This window comes from Ptychodera flava, chromosome 8 (assembly GCF_041260155.1).
Source record: "Ptychodera flava strain L36383 chromosome 8, AS_Pfla_20210202, whole genome shotgun sequence".
NCBI classification, from domain to species: Eukaryota; Metazoa; Hemichordata; class Enteropneusta; family Ptychoderidae; genus Ptychodera; species Ptychodera flava.
This window is the reverse complement of record NC_091935.1, coordinates 4,996,399-5,016,888: the sequence shown is the minus strand read 5'-3', so window position 1 is coordinate 5,016,888 and position 20,490 is coordinate 4,996,399. Positions and strand designations below refer to the sequence as shown.

General features: G+C 36.4%; 1 protein-coding gene across 1 annotated transcript in view; it reads right to left on the bottom strand.

Moving 5' to 3' along the window:
• The window catches only part of LOC139139482 (uncharacterized), a 66,400-nt gene that overhangs the window by 20,648 nt on the left and 25,262 nt on the right, over positions 1-20,490 (bottom strand). Inside the window, exons 23-44 of the mRNA XM_070708396.1 lie at positions 19,848-19,942; positions 19,251-19,418; positions 18,254-18,601; positions 12,671-12,844; positions 12,389-12,580; positions 11,744-11,911; positions 10,855-11,099; positions 10,465-10,589; positions 9,722-9,887; positions 9,188-9,347; positions 7,773-7,941; positions 7,174-7,442; positions 6,420-6,640; positions 5,673-5,882; positions 4,631-4,877; positions 3,677-3,889; positions 3,200-3,293; positions 2,843-3,109; positions 2,247-2,383; positions 1,850-2,089; positions 900-1,170; positions 278-407 (exon numbers count right to left, since the gene is read on the bottom strand). Coding sequence (XP_070564497.1) covers positions 278-407; positions 900-1,170; positions 1,850-2,089; positions 2,247-2,383; positions 2,843-3,109; positions 3,200-3,293; positions 3,677-3,889; positions 4,631-4,877; positions 5,673-5,882; positions 6,420-6,640; positions 7,174-7,442; positions 7,773-7,941; positions 9,188-9,347; positions 9,722-9,887; positions 10,465-10,589; positions 10,855-11,099; positions 11,744-11,911; positions 12,389-12,580; positions 12,671-12,844; positions 18,254-18,601; positions 19,251-19,418; positions 19,848-19,942 — 4,309 coding nt within the window. The remainder of the gene's footprint in view (positions 1-277; positions 408-899; positions 1,171-1,849; positions 2,090-2,246; positions 2,384-2,842; positions 3,110-3,199; positions 3,294-3,676; positions 3,890-4,630; positions 4,878-5,672; positions 5,883-6,419; positions 6,641-7,173; positions 7,443-7,772; positions 7,942-9,187; positions 9,348-9,721; positions 9,888-10,464; positions 10,590-10,854; positions 11,100-11,743; positions 11,912-12,388; positions 12,581-12,670; positions 12,845-18,253; positions 18,602-19,250; positions 19,419-19,847; positions 19,943-20,490) is intronic.

The following is a 20,490-nucleotide window of genomic DNA, read 5'->3' as shown; positions in this document are numbered from 1 at the left end:
AACTGCTGTTTTCGAAATTTATGAAGATGGAAATTTTGTCCATAATCATGTAGAATAGAGCATAGCATAAAGAAAAAAACGTAGGGACAAGGGAGTAACTTGAATGCAGAAAGAGACAACAATGTAAATTATCATTTACACGGTTAAAAAAGTGTTTTTTCAATATGAAAATCATGTCTGCATAGATAAATTGAAAAATTACTCAAACAAAAATGAAGGCACTAAATACGTAGATGCAATCAACAATAAAATCAGAATGAAGACAGCCATGACTTACCAACTCATGGCAGGGAATGTCATCAAGATTTGCTCCCTCAGACATCATACCCCACTGGTAGAAATATATTGGAAGTCCAAATTCAAAATCATCCCACGAGGCAGTGATGTTGCTTATAGATGAAATATACCTACATGAATAATATTATGCATCACATCTTAGTCTTACATTATTTATTCGTATCTATATTCAATTTCCAACATTAAGGTAGTATACATTCCAAAAGTTAAAGACTTAAACTTTTGCTCAAACTTTCCTAAAAGAATCATTCAACCATACTCTTACCAAATCAACAATAAAAATCGGAGGTCACATGCAAAGTTTGGAACTAACAAAACAAATTATCCAACATTTTGCATTATTTGAAATTCAAATTGGCCACCATCTCTCTGTGTGAACTCTATAATGGGGAAAAATAAAATTTTGGATTTTCAAAAAAACTAAGACGGTGAAAGTTTTTCTTTCTCCAAGAGCTTTAAAATGAGCCCCCACAAGTGGCAGATCAGAAAAGAATTGTAGAAATTTGAGAGTCCGAATATCTGTCCCCAAGGGACATTCTACCTTAAAAGATGTGTTATTTTTTATGTAAGTTTACTCTCAACAAAGGAAGAGTCTCCCTTACCTGGCTACTGTCACCTTGCCAGGTTTGATAACTTCACCACCATACCCAGCTATGATTCCATTTGATGAAACCTCTGTCATCGCACTGGAAACGGCATAAGCTCTCACTGTTACATAATATGTTACAGTCTTGGGGATGAGGTTGAGTCCAATGAAGGTGTGTGATGTATTCAGACCAACATTTACAAACTGGTGGATGTTGTTTCTTGTGTTGGGATAATGCAAATCAGTACCAGCTGCGATTTCATAGTGGTGTATGTCTTGATTGTGTCCTGTGATCAACATGATGAAGCAAGAATAGAATATACACCTGTATTAAAACCATCTCAGCACAATGGAGGGACTTATTTTGAAGTATAGCAGGACCGATACACAATTCACAAATTCAAATTGTCTGTTTTCCATCTTTGGAAAAAACAATTTTATGTTATTACAAACAGCATCAGAACATTATTACATGCAATACTACAATGATGAAAGGCACTAAACTTCACATCTTAATGTAGAAATGGTCATTTAGAAGACTGTCTTTCACTACATCTTCACTTTTACACCTATAAATTGAGCTTCTGACCCCAAAAACATTAGATAAAACCAAGAAAGCCAATTAGGTAATGAGCAGATGACTATACCTTTTGATCTGATTTTCTTTTTTTAAGCATGAAGATCAGTACATGTACTGAGTCCCATGATGGATATTACATTATAGACAAGCCTTTCAAAACCAAAAACAGTTGGACTATCATAATGCAAAATTTATTTTTTTCTGAGCCCCAAAATAATGTTCAAAATTTTCCTTGATTTGCCTCGGCCAGTAGTATTTAAAAGTTCCACTTGCACTCACGTTCCACTTTTCATTACTTTAATAGTACATATTAAAGAAAATACAGGGTAGATTGTACCATCGAGTAAAATCTCAAGGCTTCCATCTGTACAAGTATTCCCAATTACCTGTCTTTCCAAAACCATCCCAGTTCCCTGAGAGAGTTGTAACTGGCGTCTGATAGTTCAAGTCAACACCAATAATATCACCGTCTCTAACATTCCCAGGATAAAGTGGTTCTACAGCGATGGCAACTCCATCAGATCTCACTGAATGAACAAATCCAAGAGCATTGGTTGCCTTGACAATGATGTAGTATGACTCTCCATCTTGCATGTGAAAACCATCAGTAGTTGCGTCTGTTCTCCCTGAAATTACACAATATATATCATTTCACTGTAAGTATAGAAAACTTTCAGAAACGTGATTACATGATTCTATTCTGTATAAGAACTAAGTGTTCCAATTCACAAGTATCATTTGAAATAAGTGACATTGCTTTTGTTCATTGTATTTTTGACATACCTTCTGGCACTTTGACCATTGGCTGAATCTCAGTTCCATCAAATCTGATAATAGACCATTCAAAGTCTGTGATAGGGCAAGGATCTCCATCAAAATTCCACTGTCCACTAATTGTACTGGTATCCTCTTGGAAGTCTCTAGAAAATATATCAATGAAGAACCAGGATGACACAAACTTAAGAAAGTACTGGTACATGTATGTGCCTCAATACAATTTTCAAACCTTGTGAACATTTTCCTCAAGAAATAAATCATTGAAACCATTCTCTTTCATGATTAAGAATAAAAGCAAGGGTCACTGTGCAAATTTAGGGAATGGAGCATTAACTGTGAACCAAAACTTGAAATTTAAAATGCCTTCTATCCCTAGGCTGCAAAGTCTGAGGGAAAAATCATTTTCATTTTTCATAAAGCAAGAAAGTTTAAACTTCAGCTGCTCCACAACCTTCAACATACCAGTAAGTTCAGACAGGACGAATTAAGACATGCAAAGCATCATAAAAATATGAGTTTTGAGTATCTTTTCTGAGGTGAATTCTGCCCTAAAAACAAAGGCAAAATGATATCACTCTTTCGATATACCGGTATGTACTCACATATCTTCATGCTGAAGTCCATCCCACACATAGATGTCGCCCAATGGAGGGAGGCCTGAGCTAATACGACTGATGAATATGCCATTGGAAATTGCTGTTGTGGAGAGACCCAGTTGGTTGTAACCTTTCACCGAAGCAAATACTTGAGTAACATACGCAAGATTGAGGTCTGTGATAGTGACTGTCAAATCACCATGATCTGCAAAGACATTCTGGAAACTTGAAAGCTGAGTTCCTCCCGGTGATGTACCAAGTGCGACTTCATACCTGGAAAGGAAACAAACTGCAGACTGAAGCAAATCTGTATAAAGATGAAATGAAGAACACAGATCAGAGAGAGACATGGAAAACACATACCTCATAACTTTACTTTCTGGATCAGAAAATGGTTGCCATGATATAGAAACAGATGTCAGTGATGTCTGGCAGACAGCATCCATGGCATCACATTCTACAAATTGAAGAAAAAATTAGTGTGTTTAATTCAGATGATGAAGTAAGCATCTCTCAGTCAGCTTTCATGTCACTACATTAAACTTAGTCGTTATTGTGATAATTGTAAGAATTATAATTTTCCTTTAGTTTTTCATTCTATCCCTCATCCAAGAGGTGGAAGCTCCAATACTGGAAGACGTACCCATGACTCCTGAGTAATGGAAAGAGCGATAAGTAACACTCATGTACCTTACATTGCATTGCATGATACCATGGGGTACATGCCACTGTTTGAACTCATCATCTGCCAATAGTGAGTCCAGTTACTTAATTAGCCTTTGTTCAGTATTTGAGAAGAATATAATTATTATCTTTAGAAGAGATCCCAGAAAATCTCACCTTCCTCAGAGTCACATGTGTACTTGGCACTGTCCTCTTCCTCTGTCACACTTTTTCTGTCGATATTTTCAAGTTCTATGACACGACCAGCAACGGGTGGAGTAAAATCTACAATTATGGCTTGTGAATAGGATTTGGTTTCAAACCCAGCTCCATTAACAGCGATCACAGTCACGTAATATCCATTGGAATGAACAAGCTCACTTTGGAAATCTGTAGTAGAACAAATATGAAATTTACATTCAATATGCTGGAAAAAAGCACTTTGGAGTGTCTGATTTTTATTTCACTGATGGATATGGGTTTCCAGAGGGTATACATCATACAGAAAACAAGAATCATAAAGGTAGCTGGAAGAAGATGCAAAGAATTGAGGCAAGAGGGAGTTTCCAACAAGACTGAATTACATTAGGCAAATGCTAAGCTAGAAAACAACTTAGTAGTGTCTTAGGGGGGTACATGCATGTAGTATTTACCCATAATGCACCATGGAAAGTGTTGATCCACACATTCAAGTAATTTGCATCATGCAGAAGATGGAGCTAGTGTCCTTCAGATGTGCCAATAACTTTCAATTTCTACAGAATGCAGTATATAGACAAATTTCACTTTGAGATCTAGCACATACAATATTTGTTCTAGTTTGTATAAGTCTACATTAGTGACATTTTATTTCAACTCTCCAAGGAAGCCATATGGCTCAATCCAAAAAGTACCAGGTATGAAACAATCTACTGGTAAAGAGTACTTTTATTATAGCCAAAGAGATCCCCTTATGATGATGGCGAATTGAAACATCTACCACAGGAAGATACCAGTCTGTATTGCCTTTTGTTTCAAATATGCTGTTCTCATCAAATATGATGTTCTAGCTTATGGAAGTCATCTACCTTGATGTCTTTCAAAATTTTATCACATATATGTACTGTACTATCATTGAAAAGATTAACATACCGCTTGCACAATAGTCAGTATAATAGCTTGGCAACTCCATGAATGGAACCAGGCTATCATCACCCTCTTCAACTCCAATACCAAATTTAAATTTGACAATGTTGCTTTCTGTATCATAGATATTTGACCATGAACATCTGATTTTGTCACCGTCACCAATGAATGATGGACACTCCACTGTCCCGGCTACAGGAGGAGTGGTGTCTATGGCAACACTACCAGATGACTCATGGCTCCACAACCCCGCCTGAAAGCAAGTTGGGAAAAAATTTTACAGTTTGATATGAGAGACATATTTTGAAAAAAAATTGTCAATTTAAAATAAGAGCAAGGACACAGTGACACTTATTTTCACTTAAATTCAGTTTCCATTTCATCATTGACTTCAGAACTGGTGTGTGGCATATTCCCTGTAATCCAAATGGCTCCATTCTGGAATGAAAAGGTCACAATGTGTTCTAGAGACTCAGTTCACCCAAAGGATCATGTGATAGCGGTACAAAAAACCTACGCATACAAACATATATGGAAAAATGGTATAATTTCTGTGTGCGTTTGTGCACATGCTTTTGTTTGTTCCGCGGTCCATTTGAATTCCAGGTATAACATATTGAAAGCATTGATTCTGGAAGTTTTTTCCAATTCAATAAAACATTACTTATGCGTGCACTGGTATAGGACCAACTCTGAGCAATTTTAAATTGACTCAAATGTTGGAAGTGATGAGGACAAACTCAGTATCAGTGAGTATCAGTGAGTGTCCTAAATACAGAATAAATTGACTCAAATGTTGTATTAAGTGATGAGGACAAACTCAGTATCAGTGAGTGTCCTAAATAAACCTCACAGAAGCTCATGTGACCTAGCTCCTGTTGTATGTCGGTGCATTGTGGTATGCATGCTTACCATACGCTGGTAGTTTTAAAACACTCACTGTACCTCTTACATAAATACACACAAGTACACAGTATGTCACATTTCTCCATAATCATGGTACTTTATTGTGCAAAAAATGATGATTGTTTTCTGACTTAAAACCTACCTGATTTAGAGTACTGATGCGTAGGACGTTAGGCTGTCCCATTGGGGATGGTACGACAAGAGCATTGGGTAGAGATGATCTGTCAGTGGTTTCTGTACAGTTGAAGACGTCAATGGCTCCTGGGAAACTACCGAAGCAAAATTCTGTAAACTGGACATCACTCTCCTCTTCTGTAATGGTCCACTCTGCAGTGATTGTGTCTCCTGTTTCCTACATTGGAGAAAGTTAGAATGGCATTGACTTCTCAAGTTATGGAAACTGAACACTGTAGTAAAGTAGAGCAGACACAAGCAATAGTGAAAATGAATTTTTTATGCAGGTTGTCAGGCAACAAAGTTTTTGTAAGTACAGTTAGACATAGTGATTTTCCTTGAGGGTGGTAATCTGGCAAACTTCACTGTAGAGTATCAGAGAGGCAGAAATGCAGGCAGGGTTCCTGGACTATTTTGGTATCGGTATGTACCAAAATCTCTGCAAAAAAAACACTGTGGATCTCTATGATTAAAAACCATCATTCAAAAGATGTGTTAGAAGTCATTTTGCATCTTTATATCAACATGCATGTACACTCTCCCTGAGATGATAGACTCATGGGTAACATTTCAATATGATTTATTTGAAATATAGCGCAAGTCTGATAAGTTGAAAAAACATTCCATCAACAGTTTCTATGCATTTAAAAGACTAAAACTATTATTACACCACATCGTGGTACATAAAAGAGCAATCCATAACAATGACCATTACCTGATAGCATGTATCACTGACAGCATCACAAGTACTATTTTCACTGGTTGTCATACCAACAGATATTATGTCAATGTCAGATTTTGTTGTATCCACAACCACACCATTGGACACAGCTTCTAAAACATTTCCAGCTCCAGTGATGGCTCGTACAGTGACATAGTATTTGACCCCCTGTTGTAAGGTCAACAAGGCTTGACCCTTCCCAGCACCACTCAGTCCTACCAATTGAAAAAAGATCTTTCAGTACTACTAGCAGGTACATCAAAAAGAGTTTCTCATATGAATTGAGACATGCTAAGTAAACGAAAAAACGGGACAACGAATTTTATGAACATGTTACATGTATATCACTATTAATAGTGCATTACCAGTAATACTGACATTACTATCCTTAGACTAATGCATAGAGGAGTAAGTTGTTGCCTGTAGTGATGAAAGCAGCTGATATGTATGAATGAACTCATAGTGCGTGTATGCATTCACCAAGCAATGAAAATCCAGAAGTATCATATCTAGCTGCTATATACTAGTGTCTTCTCAATGGACCTATAGTTTATCAATACTAGTAGTTTGACAGAAAAGTTACTGTAACTCTCTGGTACAGCGTGAAAGCAGGGCTGCAGGACTTGATTGCAGGAACACTGGGTTTACCTTCATAGATTTTGCTTTGCACCTTCAGAACTGTTACTCTAAAACTGGACAAGTGAATTTGTATTACATGTACTGGGACTGGCATTTGTACAAAACATACCATCACCAGGGTTATCGGCTCCTGGTGCAACGACTATTCCTGCCCTGATGAATGGTTGGACATCATCACCCCTTGGCTCTGTGCCAATGGCCCATTCGTAATGGACAATTCCATGCATGTGACTTTCAAATCCTGAGAAGTGTGCTGTAATCAGAGTCCCTTCCATCTGGTAGTCCTTGTCCCCTGCAAGTGTTCCGTTTTCACCCTCTACAGGTTCTGCTCCGTCTATCACTATCCCTGTCTTGTCACCTGGGACAATCTTGATGGGACTAATGTGATAAAGACCATGATAAATGACAGAAAAATTCACCTGTAATACTTTGAGAATGTACAAAATGAAATCGAACCACGCATCCATAATACAGTCTGATGGTTTCTGTATTTACAGGCCATCAAAGCACAAATACAGTCCATACTTCAAAAATATACCACTGTTTGAACACATATCAAAGAAAAACTACAAACTGGGAACAATTTTTTCAGAAATTCATAAAATTTGAAACAATTAGTATCAGGATATACTGATCCAATCATTTGCAAAGTTTCTGCACACATTGAACGTCTTTTGAAAGTACTCATACTTTTGCAAAATGCCTCACCTTGAAACCATTTTACTTGAGAAAAGTTTGGCACCATTTTCAGCCATCACAGTGACGTAGTAAATAGGACCACCCTTTGCTTCATCAAATAATTCCAATGTTAGGCCGCTGATGTAGCCGCCTGCTGTGTTACCCATGTTTTGGAACTCCTTGTGATCAGTTTCTCCTTCTGTTAATAAGTAAAAGACATGACAACGTAAACAGGACACACCTTTTGGATTATCAGCACCAAAAGACAATATTTATAGTATTCTGTATAGCATTTATTTATCAAATATATCATCAGAGAACAGTATAAATACGATGTGATTTGCAAATGGCTAAGTTATGGGGCCTCAATTATATTAAGTAAAAAAATAAATTACATATCTCAAAAAATACCGCAATTATATGGTGTCGCTCAAATTTGATCAGAATTGGTACATACCAGTATGGGTACCAAAGATCAACAATAAATGTTGTTTCTATCTGTTCAGTGCAGGAAAATTCTACGTTGATGTTATGACAATGATTTCTGCACAGTACAACCAGAAAAACAACAAGAAATATTTAAACAAGAAAAACAAGAATGACAAAAGTAAATAAGGTCTGAAAGTTTAGGTACTGAAGGTCAACTTTAGCAACATGCATGGCAGAAACAGCTAGCCCCTCTTAGTTTGAGTATAGACAGTCTTCTCCCCCTCTACTGTCTATGGTTTGAGCAGGTCTGTTAATATGTAACAGTTCATAAACAATGACAGGAAATGACTAAAGGTCAGTGGAGTGCCTGTTTCTGTCACTGGCATGCCACTACTCCTGCACATTTGCAGGATTTCCCTTTTTCTTACCTCATTTGCACATTTTTGACACTGACGTGTTCATTTGAACAACATCACATCTCAACCCCTGCATCTACCTGTACACCAAATACTGAGATGGTAGCTTTGGCGGTATGGGAGCCTTTGTGTGTGACGGACATACATCCGCACATACATACCCACATACATACATACAGACATACAGACGCCACGGACTCATCATATAAGCTCTTTTTGGTATTTATATAAATACCAAATATGAGCTAAAAGTGACTTGGTCAATAGTTTTTAGAATTTTCACATCACCTTCACAATTCAGATGTTCTGAAATAGTAAATCTAAAAGAATGATAAACATAGACTGGTATGTGAACATTGATGTACATAAAATGTAAATGCTAGGACCCGGAAATGGCATGATGAAAATGCAATCAGTCAGCATTTTGCAAATGCCTGAATGGGGATCACTCAGCCTTTATAGGGAAAAGAACAACTTATCTGACAAGATGTCATTTGACAATGATAAATGAAAATTATAAAAAAATAAATCATTGACCTAGAAATACTACTGATACAAAGAATGGATAAAAAAAGGCAACTCATTGATGTCATAACATACCTGATGATGTTCCCACTGCTATCCAGTAAGTTTTCACTTGACTTTCAAAGTCAATGCCATACCAATAAGCTGTTATTCCAAACTCATCTGTTTGCATTACATAGCCATCAATGACCTCTTCAATGGCTGATGCCATGTTACCAATTGTTAGACTCTGCATCTGTTTGAGATAAAAGTACAGGTAAGGATGTGTGAATTCATCAAGTGCAACTGAGAAATGAATGTAATTCTTACAAGAGGTTATAAAACAATTTGCTGCCGACTTTTAATGTCCAAACTCTCACAGTAAATGCAATAGTTTGTACTGAGGGTTTCCTACGATGCAAGAACATTTTCATTTTAACATTGAAACACAGAACAGTTCATTTTACCTGTACATGTCTTGCAACAGGGCAGATACGTACATGTCCAAAACTTTGTGTATGATTCTCTAAGAGGACAGTAACCTTGAATTTAACATTGTAAACAGAATCAAGAAATTAGCAACAAGTATTACATCATGCAAGGATGTTTCACAAAGTGCAATGAACTTACTTCTGGAGGAGTTGAATCCACAATGACGCCATCAGTTTTTTGTACATTGGTAAGTCCAGCATTGTTGATAGCAGCAACACGGACATTATAGTCTCCTCCGTCCTTCAGATCCAATTCTGGTGAAGTCCAGGCAGTCTGCGTGTTGTCCAGCTCTTCCCACTCATCACTGGAAAGAAATGACAGCGTATATAAACATTCTGTAGATTTCAATTTCTCAATAATAACAAAACAAATATTTTACATTATATCATACCAGTATATTTATAGTGCAAATGCAGTGATCTGATTGGTTGAGACGCGAAAAGAACCGTGGTATATTGGCGATATACCACGGCTGGCATACGTGCGAGCTCTCAGCTTGAGCAAAACTCTGTTTATGACGTTCCACGCCAGAATTTCAATATACTGTTATGATATAGTAGCAATAAATCACACCCAGCGACAGTATACCACTCGATTTGACCAGTTCACTTCATATATGCACTCGCTATCGCTCGTGCATATATGTCGTGAACTGGTCAAAATCTCGTGGTATATACCATCGCTGGGTGTGCTTTATTGCTTAAATACATAAGCCACAGTAAATGTCATGGTTTGATATTGTATTGATACACAGCAAGTAGTGTTTCAAACAAGCTCTTTCCATTGTGAATATGAGTCAGGGCAACGTAATTTGAATGGAAATGTAAATGTACCCCCAGACATTTATGTTGATAGCACACTATACTAGTGACAGCCCTCACCTATTGCCTGGATGTATTTTTCTTGTAGTTCCAGCATACTTTTCATAGACAGCAACTTCATAATGACTGATGCCAGACTCAGGATCTTCGAAGTCCCAATTTGCTGAAATATCAGTTTTACTGGACTAGAAAGTGAAAGGGGGATAGAAAAAGGGAGTGGGAAAGAGGCAGATAAGCCAACAAAATAACAGTAATATGATGTACATGTATTCAACTATGCAAGGTACATGTACATGTAGCTACTTGTTATAAGCAGTTTTTTTTGTTTTTCTCACTTTAGGTTAAGATAAGTTTATCATCCAGGTTATCTATTCTGGACATGAAATATTTTTGGTTTTCCAATTCTCTTTTTGTTTGAATTCCATGAAATTGTACAAAATATTACTGTACCGTGTATTGGTCATCTTGGCCAGGTGTGAGACCATCTCCCAGATAGTACATTATTGCTGCAGTGGCATCCAACATAAATCCATCTGTGGATGTTGTAATGACAGACCTGGCTCCATTCATTGCTTCAAGCTGTGTGAACACTTTGTCCCCTTGCTGAAGATGAAAATGGTGCCAGTTGAATGATGTCACATCACTTGCAAGTGATACTGTGTCCTGAATAACTTTCCAGTCAACATCAGTGGATCCTGAAATGGAAAGTTAGAGAAAACAGTTTCAGAATAAAAAACCTCACTCGTTTAGGTGACTATAGCCTAAGTTGTGAACAAAGAATTTTATTATAAATACAATTTGACCCCTCAATAGGAAAATACATTGTCTAAGAGAATAAAGTGTCCGAGGGGATGAATCATATTATCTAGGGCATTGGAATCTTTTGAAAGACACAACTCTGTTGACAGAATCCATTAACTTTCACTTTCTGGTTCAATTACCAATTACGGTTACGGTGATACTAATAGTGAAGAGATTGTGCAAGATTTTTACACATACATTTTGCTAACTTGTGAAACCCAAGACAAAATGTTGTAATTTAGCACAAGCAATTAAATATGCCAAGTATCCATCAATTGAAAAATACACTGTAGTTCAATATATGATGATTAAATCAGATGTTAACAAACAGATCCATATGGACTGACCAAGTGGACATGATTACAAAAAGCATTAAAGACAAAAATATTTACAAATAATTTGAGATAAGCAGAATGACAGACAGACACTGTGACAGACTGAGAGAGACAGTGTCAGCTAAAATTGTAGCTGTAAGCCATTTGCATAGATCATCTCAGATAGACAGAGAAAACAATAAAAACAATAGATATCCGCTCACCTTTTCTCATTATAGTCACAGTGTACTCTGCAATATGTGATTCAGGATCTTCAAAATCTCCCCAGATGGCACTGACTGTAGCAGGACTTGATGAGTAGAGCATGTCTTCACTTGAATCAAGACCATCATGTACCCAGCCCATCACTGGGTCAGTGGAGTCATATAGAACTATAAGGAGACATACATGAACACTTTATTTCTGAATGAAAAAAAATTCATGATCTTCTCTTTTGATAGGAAACTGGTTTTTCATAATTAGGATGAAGATGGATTTTAATGAAATAAAACTAAATGGTGTCAGGAAATAGATTTAAAAGAATGAACAGTGATTATCTTATAAAATAATCTTTCACTTCAGTTCATACTCTTTTCTTCTTCCAATGGCTGGTCCACTGATAAAGCCTTATTCAATTAAATTATACAAAGTGTCAGCTTTAGAAGAATGACACATGAGAGAGCTACATGTAGCTATCTATGTACATGTGAGATTCTTGTAAAGAGAATCTGTGCGCCTTTTAATATGTTCACTCTAAATACATCTAAGTGACAATAGTATCTATTTGCTACCAGACTCATCATTCATATCATCAAAGTTCAAGCTTCAAGGACACAGATCTAGCAACTGTAAAATTATGTTTGCTTTACCTCCACTTGATGATACTGTGGTATTTAATGACTTATGGGCTCCATTCACTGCTACCAGGGTTGAGTAATATGTTGTGTTATGAATGAGGTTGACATCATTATCACATTTGTTGAATATCTGAGAGGAGATGGTCTGTACGGGAACAATATCATCGCTGAAGGGGCTTGTTCCAACTGCCCATTCATACCGATCTATTGAGAAGAAAACATATCATGAATCACACTGTGAATTATCTGTTGAACTACAACTCTTTCATTATTCACCAAACATTTCACACTCACCTATACCACTCTGCTCGTCATAGAAATTTTGCCAATTAGCACAAATTTCTTCTTGTGTGTTTTGATATTTGATATCAATGCCCTGTATGGGTCCATCGAACAGATCACCAGCTATTGGTGGACTTGAATCTACAGTCAGCGGTGGGCTGGCATGTCCTACTTCTGACAGGTCAACTGTTGAAAGTGGAAAGTTATGTTACTGTCAATGCTAAGCTATTACCATAATCATCAGTACGGGTGATAAACTATCAAAATTGAGCGTAAATCTAAAATAATGCCAGAAATAACGGTTATGAGAGTGAAGCTGCTTTGGTGACATGAATATGTAAAAGTAGTACTCAAATGTTCAAAAGCAAGGATGTGCTCAATGGTACTGTTATCATGTTTGTAATAATTATTTGATTTTGCAAACAAAAGTTGCTATACCTCAAAAGCCAATACTGTAACAATTGTTTCATCACAACATTTGGAAAGAATGAAGATCAAATTGACAAATCTTAAAGACAAGCGACCTAGCGGCCGATATAGCTCCGCTGTGTTTATGTAGAGAATAACTATTTTTGACACATGTTGATGAAGAATTCAGGTGGAAATCTTTGATAGGTCAATGCAGTGGCCAGAAAAGAGTAGCTAAAATAGCTGCAAAAATACACAATCGAAGATTTCATCATACTTTGAATATATCACATGGGATCATCCCTAAGAACATGTCAACCAAAGCTATCTGATGAGTAATTTTTTGGAGAATAAAATTTTCTGACCAAAAATGGCAACAATTGCCCCCAAAAATAAAATTTGCAGATTTCATCATAATTTCAAAGGATCAAATTTAGTTCATCTATAGAAACCTGTACACCAAATTTCAAAGCTGTTAGAGCAGTTATGTTATGCTATGTTATATCAATTTAATAGTGTCATGTGTGGTCTTAAACAGATTGGTTGCCTCACCCAGCCCCAAGGGCTTACAAGACACGAAAACAGTATATTTTGAGAAACACATTTTTAACCAAAAATACCGCAATTATACGGTGTCGCTCAAATTTGATCAGAATTGGTACATACCAGTATGGGTACCAAAGATCAACAATAAAGGTTGTTTCTATCTGTTCAGTGCAGGAAAATTCTACGTTGATGTTATGAAAATGATTTCTGCACAGTACCACCAGAAAACAACACAAAATATTTAAACCAGAAAAACAGAATGACAAAAGTAATTAAGGTCTGAAACTTAAAGTACTGGAGGTCAACTTTAGCAACATGCATAGCAGAAAGGCAGCTAGCCCTCCTTAGTTTGACCACAGACGGTCTTCCTCCCCTCTACTGACGGTCTTCCTCCCCTCTACTGCATATGGTTTGAGCAGGTCTGTTAATATGTAACAGTTCAATGACAATGACAGGAAATGACTCAAGTCAGTGGAGTAAGCCTGTTTCAAGCCTGTTTCAGAATTTCGCTTTTTCTTACCTCATTTGCACATTTTTGACACTGATGTGTTCATTTGAACAAATTCACATCTCAACCCCTACATCTACCTGTACACCAAATACTGAGACGGTAGCTTTGGCGGTATGGGAGCCTTTGTGTGTGACGGACATACATCCGCACATACCCACAAATATACAGACATAGACACCACTTAGACTCATCATATAAGCTCTTTTTGGTATTTATATATAAAACCAAATATGAGCTAAAAATGGAAAAAATTGACCCAAAAATTCAAAATTGCGGATTTCATCATAATCTCAATAAATATTATTTAGTTCATCTATAGAAACCTGCATACCAAATTTCAAAGCTATCAGATGAGTACTTTTGGAAATACACATTTTTTGACCAAATATGGCAAAAATTGCCCAAAAAATACAAAATTACAGATTTCATCAGAAATTCCATATATATTACTTAGCTCATCTGTAGAAACCTGTATACCGAATTGCAAAGCTATCAGACCAGTACTACATGAGACACACATTTTTTGACCAAAAATGGCAAAAATTGCCCCAAAAATACAAAATTGCAGATTTCATCATAATTTCCACAAATATCATTAAGGTGATCTGTAGAAACCTGTATACCAAATTGCAAAGCTATCAGATGAGTAGTTTTGGAAATACACATTTTTTGACCAAAAGTGGCAAAAATTGCCCAAAAATACAAAATACCGTCAATGACGCTGTACCTTCTCTAATGTGTGGCCAGGTCAGGTAATTGGTTGTTGGCATGGAGTTGTTGGTAAATAGTTGATGATGTAGGGGCATGAGGTGGGATATGGACCCAAAGAACCCAAAAGATGATTAAATACATCAATCAAAAAAATTCTAAGCTACAGTATAAACTGCCTAAAGATAGTTCAAAGTGTAAAAAAGTTAAACAATTCAGAAATAAGAATTAACAGTCCAAAATAGTAATGACGCACTTCCTTACTGACCTGAGTGCATGTGAAATACACAACCTGGCATCTGTAAATTAAATGTATACCAAGTGATCATTTCCAGTCACTTTTAACTGTTTTAATGGATTTTCCAAAGAGTCCTGTGGAAATGATGAAAAACGCTTATCTGGTCTTGTGTTTGTATAACCTCATGGCTGCTGTATAATTGTCATAGTATTGAAAAAAAATGAAAGTGAAGAAATTACTGTTTTTAATAGGCATATTTTCCTTGAAATACATGACCGTGTAAAGAATATATGCTAAAAGTGTTTAAGAGTAAATTTCTTTTCAAAAAATAATTTAATTTGTGACCAAAGGATTTTTATTCTTTGAGTTTACAAATTCAAACATTGCAATTTGTTCAATCATCTTGTGCAGTGCAAAATTTATAAAATGACTGAAAAACAAAAAAAATTGGCAGAATTACAGTCTTTGTGATGTAAAATTATGGGTTGACATCACGATAACTGTTAATCTGTTTGAAGTACTAAATATACTATAATTTAAAAAAGAAAAATTCATGCAGAAACGGTAAAATATATTGTCAGCAATGTAGTGTTAATTTTGACTTTACATCAAAATATGCCTTTGCTGGATACCAAATATATAGAGCGAAATATCAGCCATGTTCAGCAAAATCCACACAACAGCATTGATCCTTTTCTAATTTGATTTGATTTGCTTATGTTATCCTTGTATGACAGTCAGTACAATATGGAACTTGAACACAACACAGTGAATAAGTATGGTGTAAATGAAATGGTGTGGCTGCATCCACATGCAGCAATAGGAGAGCCTTTGTCTCTCATCCCTCATTTCCAACCTGTCCCATCCCTGAAAAAATAGTTTGGTCTTATATTTATAATGTTAATAATTTCTGTATTTGTTAAAATGTGCGCATCTCAAAAACTTTTGATCATAAACATTTTCATTGTTTTTTATAGCTGACCAATCAGTTAACCTGTTTATTTTGAATATTTGCGCATTTTTCCTCAGTATTTGACATTTTCTGAATACCTTCTTATTCAGTTTGTCATTTTCTAAAAGTTTTAAATGCTCCATTGTGTGGTCAAGCTTTCCACAAGCATCAAATGTGGTACTTCATATAGGAGGGTCTGCCTCTAGAGGGCGGGCATCATGAACACTCCTGTGTTTGTTGGTTAATTCCTCCACGTAAACTTCTGATTGTACTGTAAACATTGAACATGGCTGACGTCCGATTTTCCTGTCTAAAACTTTCACTCATTTTCGTTCATATGACTCTGAAACTCCAGGAAACGATTGGGAAGAAAGGGTTATCTTGAAATATTGAGGTACTCGCCGATATTTTGCAAAATTAAATGAGAAAAAATGCAAGGAAAATGCCGACAGGCTTACACAATGACAGTTTTCAGACTCGGAGGCATATGATCATCTCTGCAGATTATGCAACAGGCCCAGATCACGTGAGGCCATGAGGGGATATCCACGCAACTCAGTACCAAACACTAGCGCTCACAGAGTGAGCAAACACAAAGTGAGTACCCTAACGTCAGCTCAGTAGTCTGTAATAGATTGTAGTCAACTAAGAAACCTTGGAGAAAGGCTTAACACTGTGGCTATGCCGCTAAGTCCCTTTTGATTTTTGTCATAGCTCAAAATCGTTCTCCCACACCTCAACCTGAGCCATGAACACCCCCACCAGTTTATGATATGACCCATCACAATGGCATGACGTCAACGGATCTTGACAGACGGAAGTCTTGACAGACGGAAGTTCTTGACAGCAGCATATTGGTTTTCAACTCTAATACCTTCTCTGTCTATAAATAGACACGAGAAGGTAAAATTGCAGATTTCATCATAATTTCAATAAATATCATTTAGTTTATCTGTAAGAACCTGTATACCAAGTTTCAAGCTATCAGATGAGTACTTTTGGAAATACACATTTTTTGACCAAAAATGGCAAAATTGCCCCAAAAATACAAAATTACAGATTTCATCAGAAATGCCATATATATTACTTAGTTCCTCTATAGAAACCTGTATACCAAATTTCAAAACTATCAGACCAGTACTTTTAGAGAAATACATTTTTTGACCAAAAATGGCAAAAATTGCCTTTAAAATGCAAATTTGCATATTTCTGCACAATTTGAACAAATCTGAAATAGATCATCCCTAGGGACATATGTACCAAATATCAAAGCTATCTGACTGGTAGTTTTGAAGAAGAAGATTTTTAAAGATTTTTTTACCAAAAATGACAAAAATTGCCTTAAAAATACAAATATGCAAATTTCACCACGATTTGAACAAATCTGACTGAAGTCACCCTAAGTAAACTGCATATCAAATTTCAAAGCAATCGGACAAGCGGTTCCAGAGAAGAAGATTTTTTTACCAAAAACACCAAAAAATGCCCCAAAAATACAAATATGCAAATTTCACCACGATTTGAACAAACTTAAGTGAAGTCACCCCAAGTGAGCTGCATATAAAATTTCAAAGCAATTGGACATGCGGTTTCAGAGGAGAAGGCAATTGTTGACGGATGACGGACGACGACGGATGACGACGGAAAATCAACCTATTTGATAAGCTCCGCGTCGCTGACAGCGGAGCTAAAAAGTTTACTTCTGCACTTATATGCGCATTAAATGGTTCATTCTTTAGTGTGTGCAGAACACTAGCAGATGCCTATCAGTATATTGATAAAAGCTTAGTGCAACCTGAAGTTCAGGATACTCTATGACATTTCAACCTTGATAGATTTAGTTTAATAGACAAATATGCTGAATAAGTATTATTTAGCAACAGCAGTTTTATTGACAAAAGCAAAAGCTGGCTCAGGTTGACCCTTGTAGCCTTTTTGTACTTTGGTGATGACAAAAATCTATTAATTTAAAAGCTCTGTATTAGTGAAAAAACATACAAACTGACACTATCTTGCTTGAAAGATTGGAGCTTTGCAGAAGCTTAAGAAATATTTTCAAAGACTTTCATAAGCATTCAATTCACTTACAGTGAACCCTCACATTATCTTATTGGTTGCATATGGTGTTTGTTAAAAACAGAACTGTTGATCAAATTGAGAATCTTGTCACAAGGTCAAGTACACAAAATTTACAAATCACTTATTATGGCAGACTGTAAAACTCTGACTTACCATTGTTCCAAGCCCTGATTCTGATCCAGGTTGACACACCATCAGGGATACAAAACTGCTGTGTTAGATTCTCAAATGTGTAATGACGAGACCAATCCATGACGTACACATCTCTAGTACTCAAACCATAACCAATGTCAACCTCACGTATGTGGGACAATGGATCACTGACATTGTAACTCACAGACAAGACACAAGTCTCTTCATCATACTCAACATCAAAAATGTCATGTACAAAGGGAGGTGTAGTATCAATTGTGTACGTTGTTGTGTGACATACAGTGGCTGCCATAGGTCCACCAAATTCTACTTTATTCAGTGCCCTTACTGTTATGTGGTAATGGCCATCTGAAAGAGATTATAGGAATGAGGTATTATAAGTACAATCATATAAATATTGCCCTAGATTTGGGCTCAATGAATAGTGATGGTCCAAAATGATGGTGTCTATTGCAATGCATCATTCCTTGTTCATTCCTTTAGTTCCTGCTTGCATCTATTCGGGTCAACTTTTGTTACAGAAAACAAAAGGTTTGACTTCGTTCACAAATATTTGTGACCACAAGGGTAAAGTTTTTTGTCACAAACATCAATGGAAAGATTTTGCATCAGCTTGCATGAGACACAAATTTGAAAAGATTGGAAAAGTTCTTCTGCTGGCCTGCATAGTCCTTCCGTGTCTACAGATTACCGACAAAAAATCAAATATGTTAGCACAATCATTTGCCTACGCATGGAATAGGCGGCAAGATATACATATATACATGTATGAGAATGGTGGCTTGAGCCTATCACTTTTCCACATACACCAAAAATTACCGTACTCAGAAAAAATTGCGGACATCTTGTATGCATAAATTAAGTAATTTAGGCAATTAGCTGAAAATTTTGTGGCAACTTGAACCACTACATAAACATTACGGTACATGGAATTCTCAATAGTCTATAAATATTCTAAGTTTTACATTTCTTTCTTTACTATTGAGAGCATACTTACCTGGCAGGACAATGGCAGCAACCCCTTCATGGGTCCATTCACTTTCATAGTATATGTGTGCGTGAGGATCATCGTGTTCATATATGTTATCCAAGCATGTATCATTCCCAACTGACCAGGTGTATCCAAAAATTCCACTTTCATCATCATGGAAACCATCCCAGTTGGCTGGAACAAAACGGAATTATTTTTGACCAGGAAAAACATGGTATTACTGGTGACTGGCAAACAATTGAAGGTGTTTAATAATGTAATAGATAATATTTCATGTGGTTTTAGACAGCTTTGGTTCAATGAATTCTCAACATCCACACATCTTCCACAGGTAGTCTAAGAATATTTTATATATATTGAGGACTGCACTGTTAAACATTTAAAAAGCTGCACAGTGCAGTACTTGCATCACATAGATGTCATCAAAAGGACAACAATGGCTAAAATTTGTATATTGTATACGATAAACAGTATTAACAAAAACAAATACTTTGCACTTATAAATAGGTTCTATGGAGAGAAATCAGACAGTGAACCTGTTTTAGAAAAAAAATATTATCAAAAGCTATTGCCTCGTAAAGAAATATCACATTTTTCAAATACCTGATACATAGGTGTACGCTCTGGTGTATTCTAGATCTGTAAAAGGTTCATGACCGTTGAAAACTGTCCTTGACCCTGGACCATCTATGATAAACCTTTAAGGAGAATTACACATACACAACTAAAATTGGAAAAGAAGATGAAAAGAAAATGTGCATGTCTAACGGTACATCAACTTTTCCAACATGGTACTCATCAACTTTAATGGTGAAAAACAGCAATAACTTACATATAATTGTGTAAAGAAAAAGGATCCAAGGGGCAACAAGCTGCACCAGTCATAAAATACCATATAGCACTGATTGACTGGGCTGCACAGAGGTAAGTGCATGACCTGTCCTCAAGCATGTCTCATCAAGCCTTCTCATACTGGCAGCTAAGGCATGCAGTCTGTCAAAAGACTGAAGACTGATTGATACATGGAACTTACAAAAACAAGCCCTGATAGCCACAGACCTACGGGTACACATACACTACATGTACCGGTATATGTACAGTAGGGTATGTTTTAGATCTTCAATGGTCGGCAGGAGGAAGTTGACAAAAGCTGAGCTGCTATCTTTAAGCAAACAAAAAGGTCTTCTGTATGCTGAGTAATGGCAGGACTTTAGAGATTAGAAGTCAGAAAGGGCAAAATGTATCT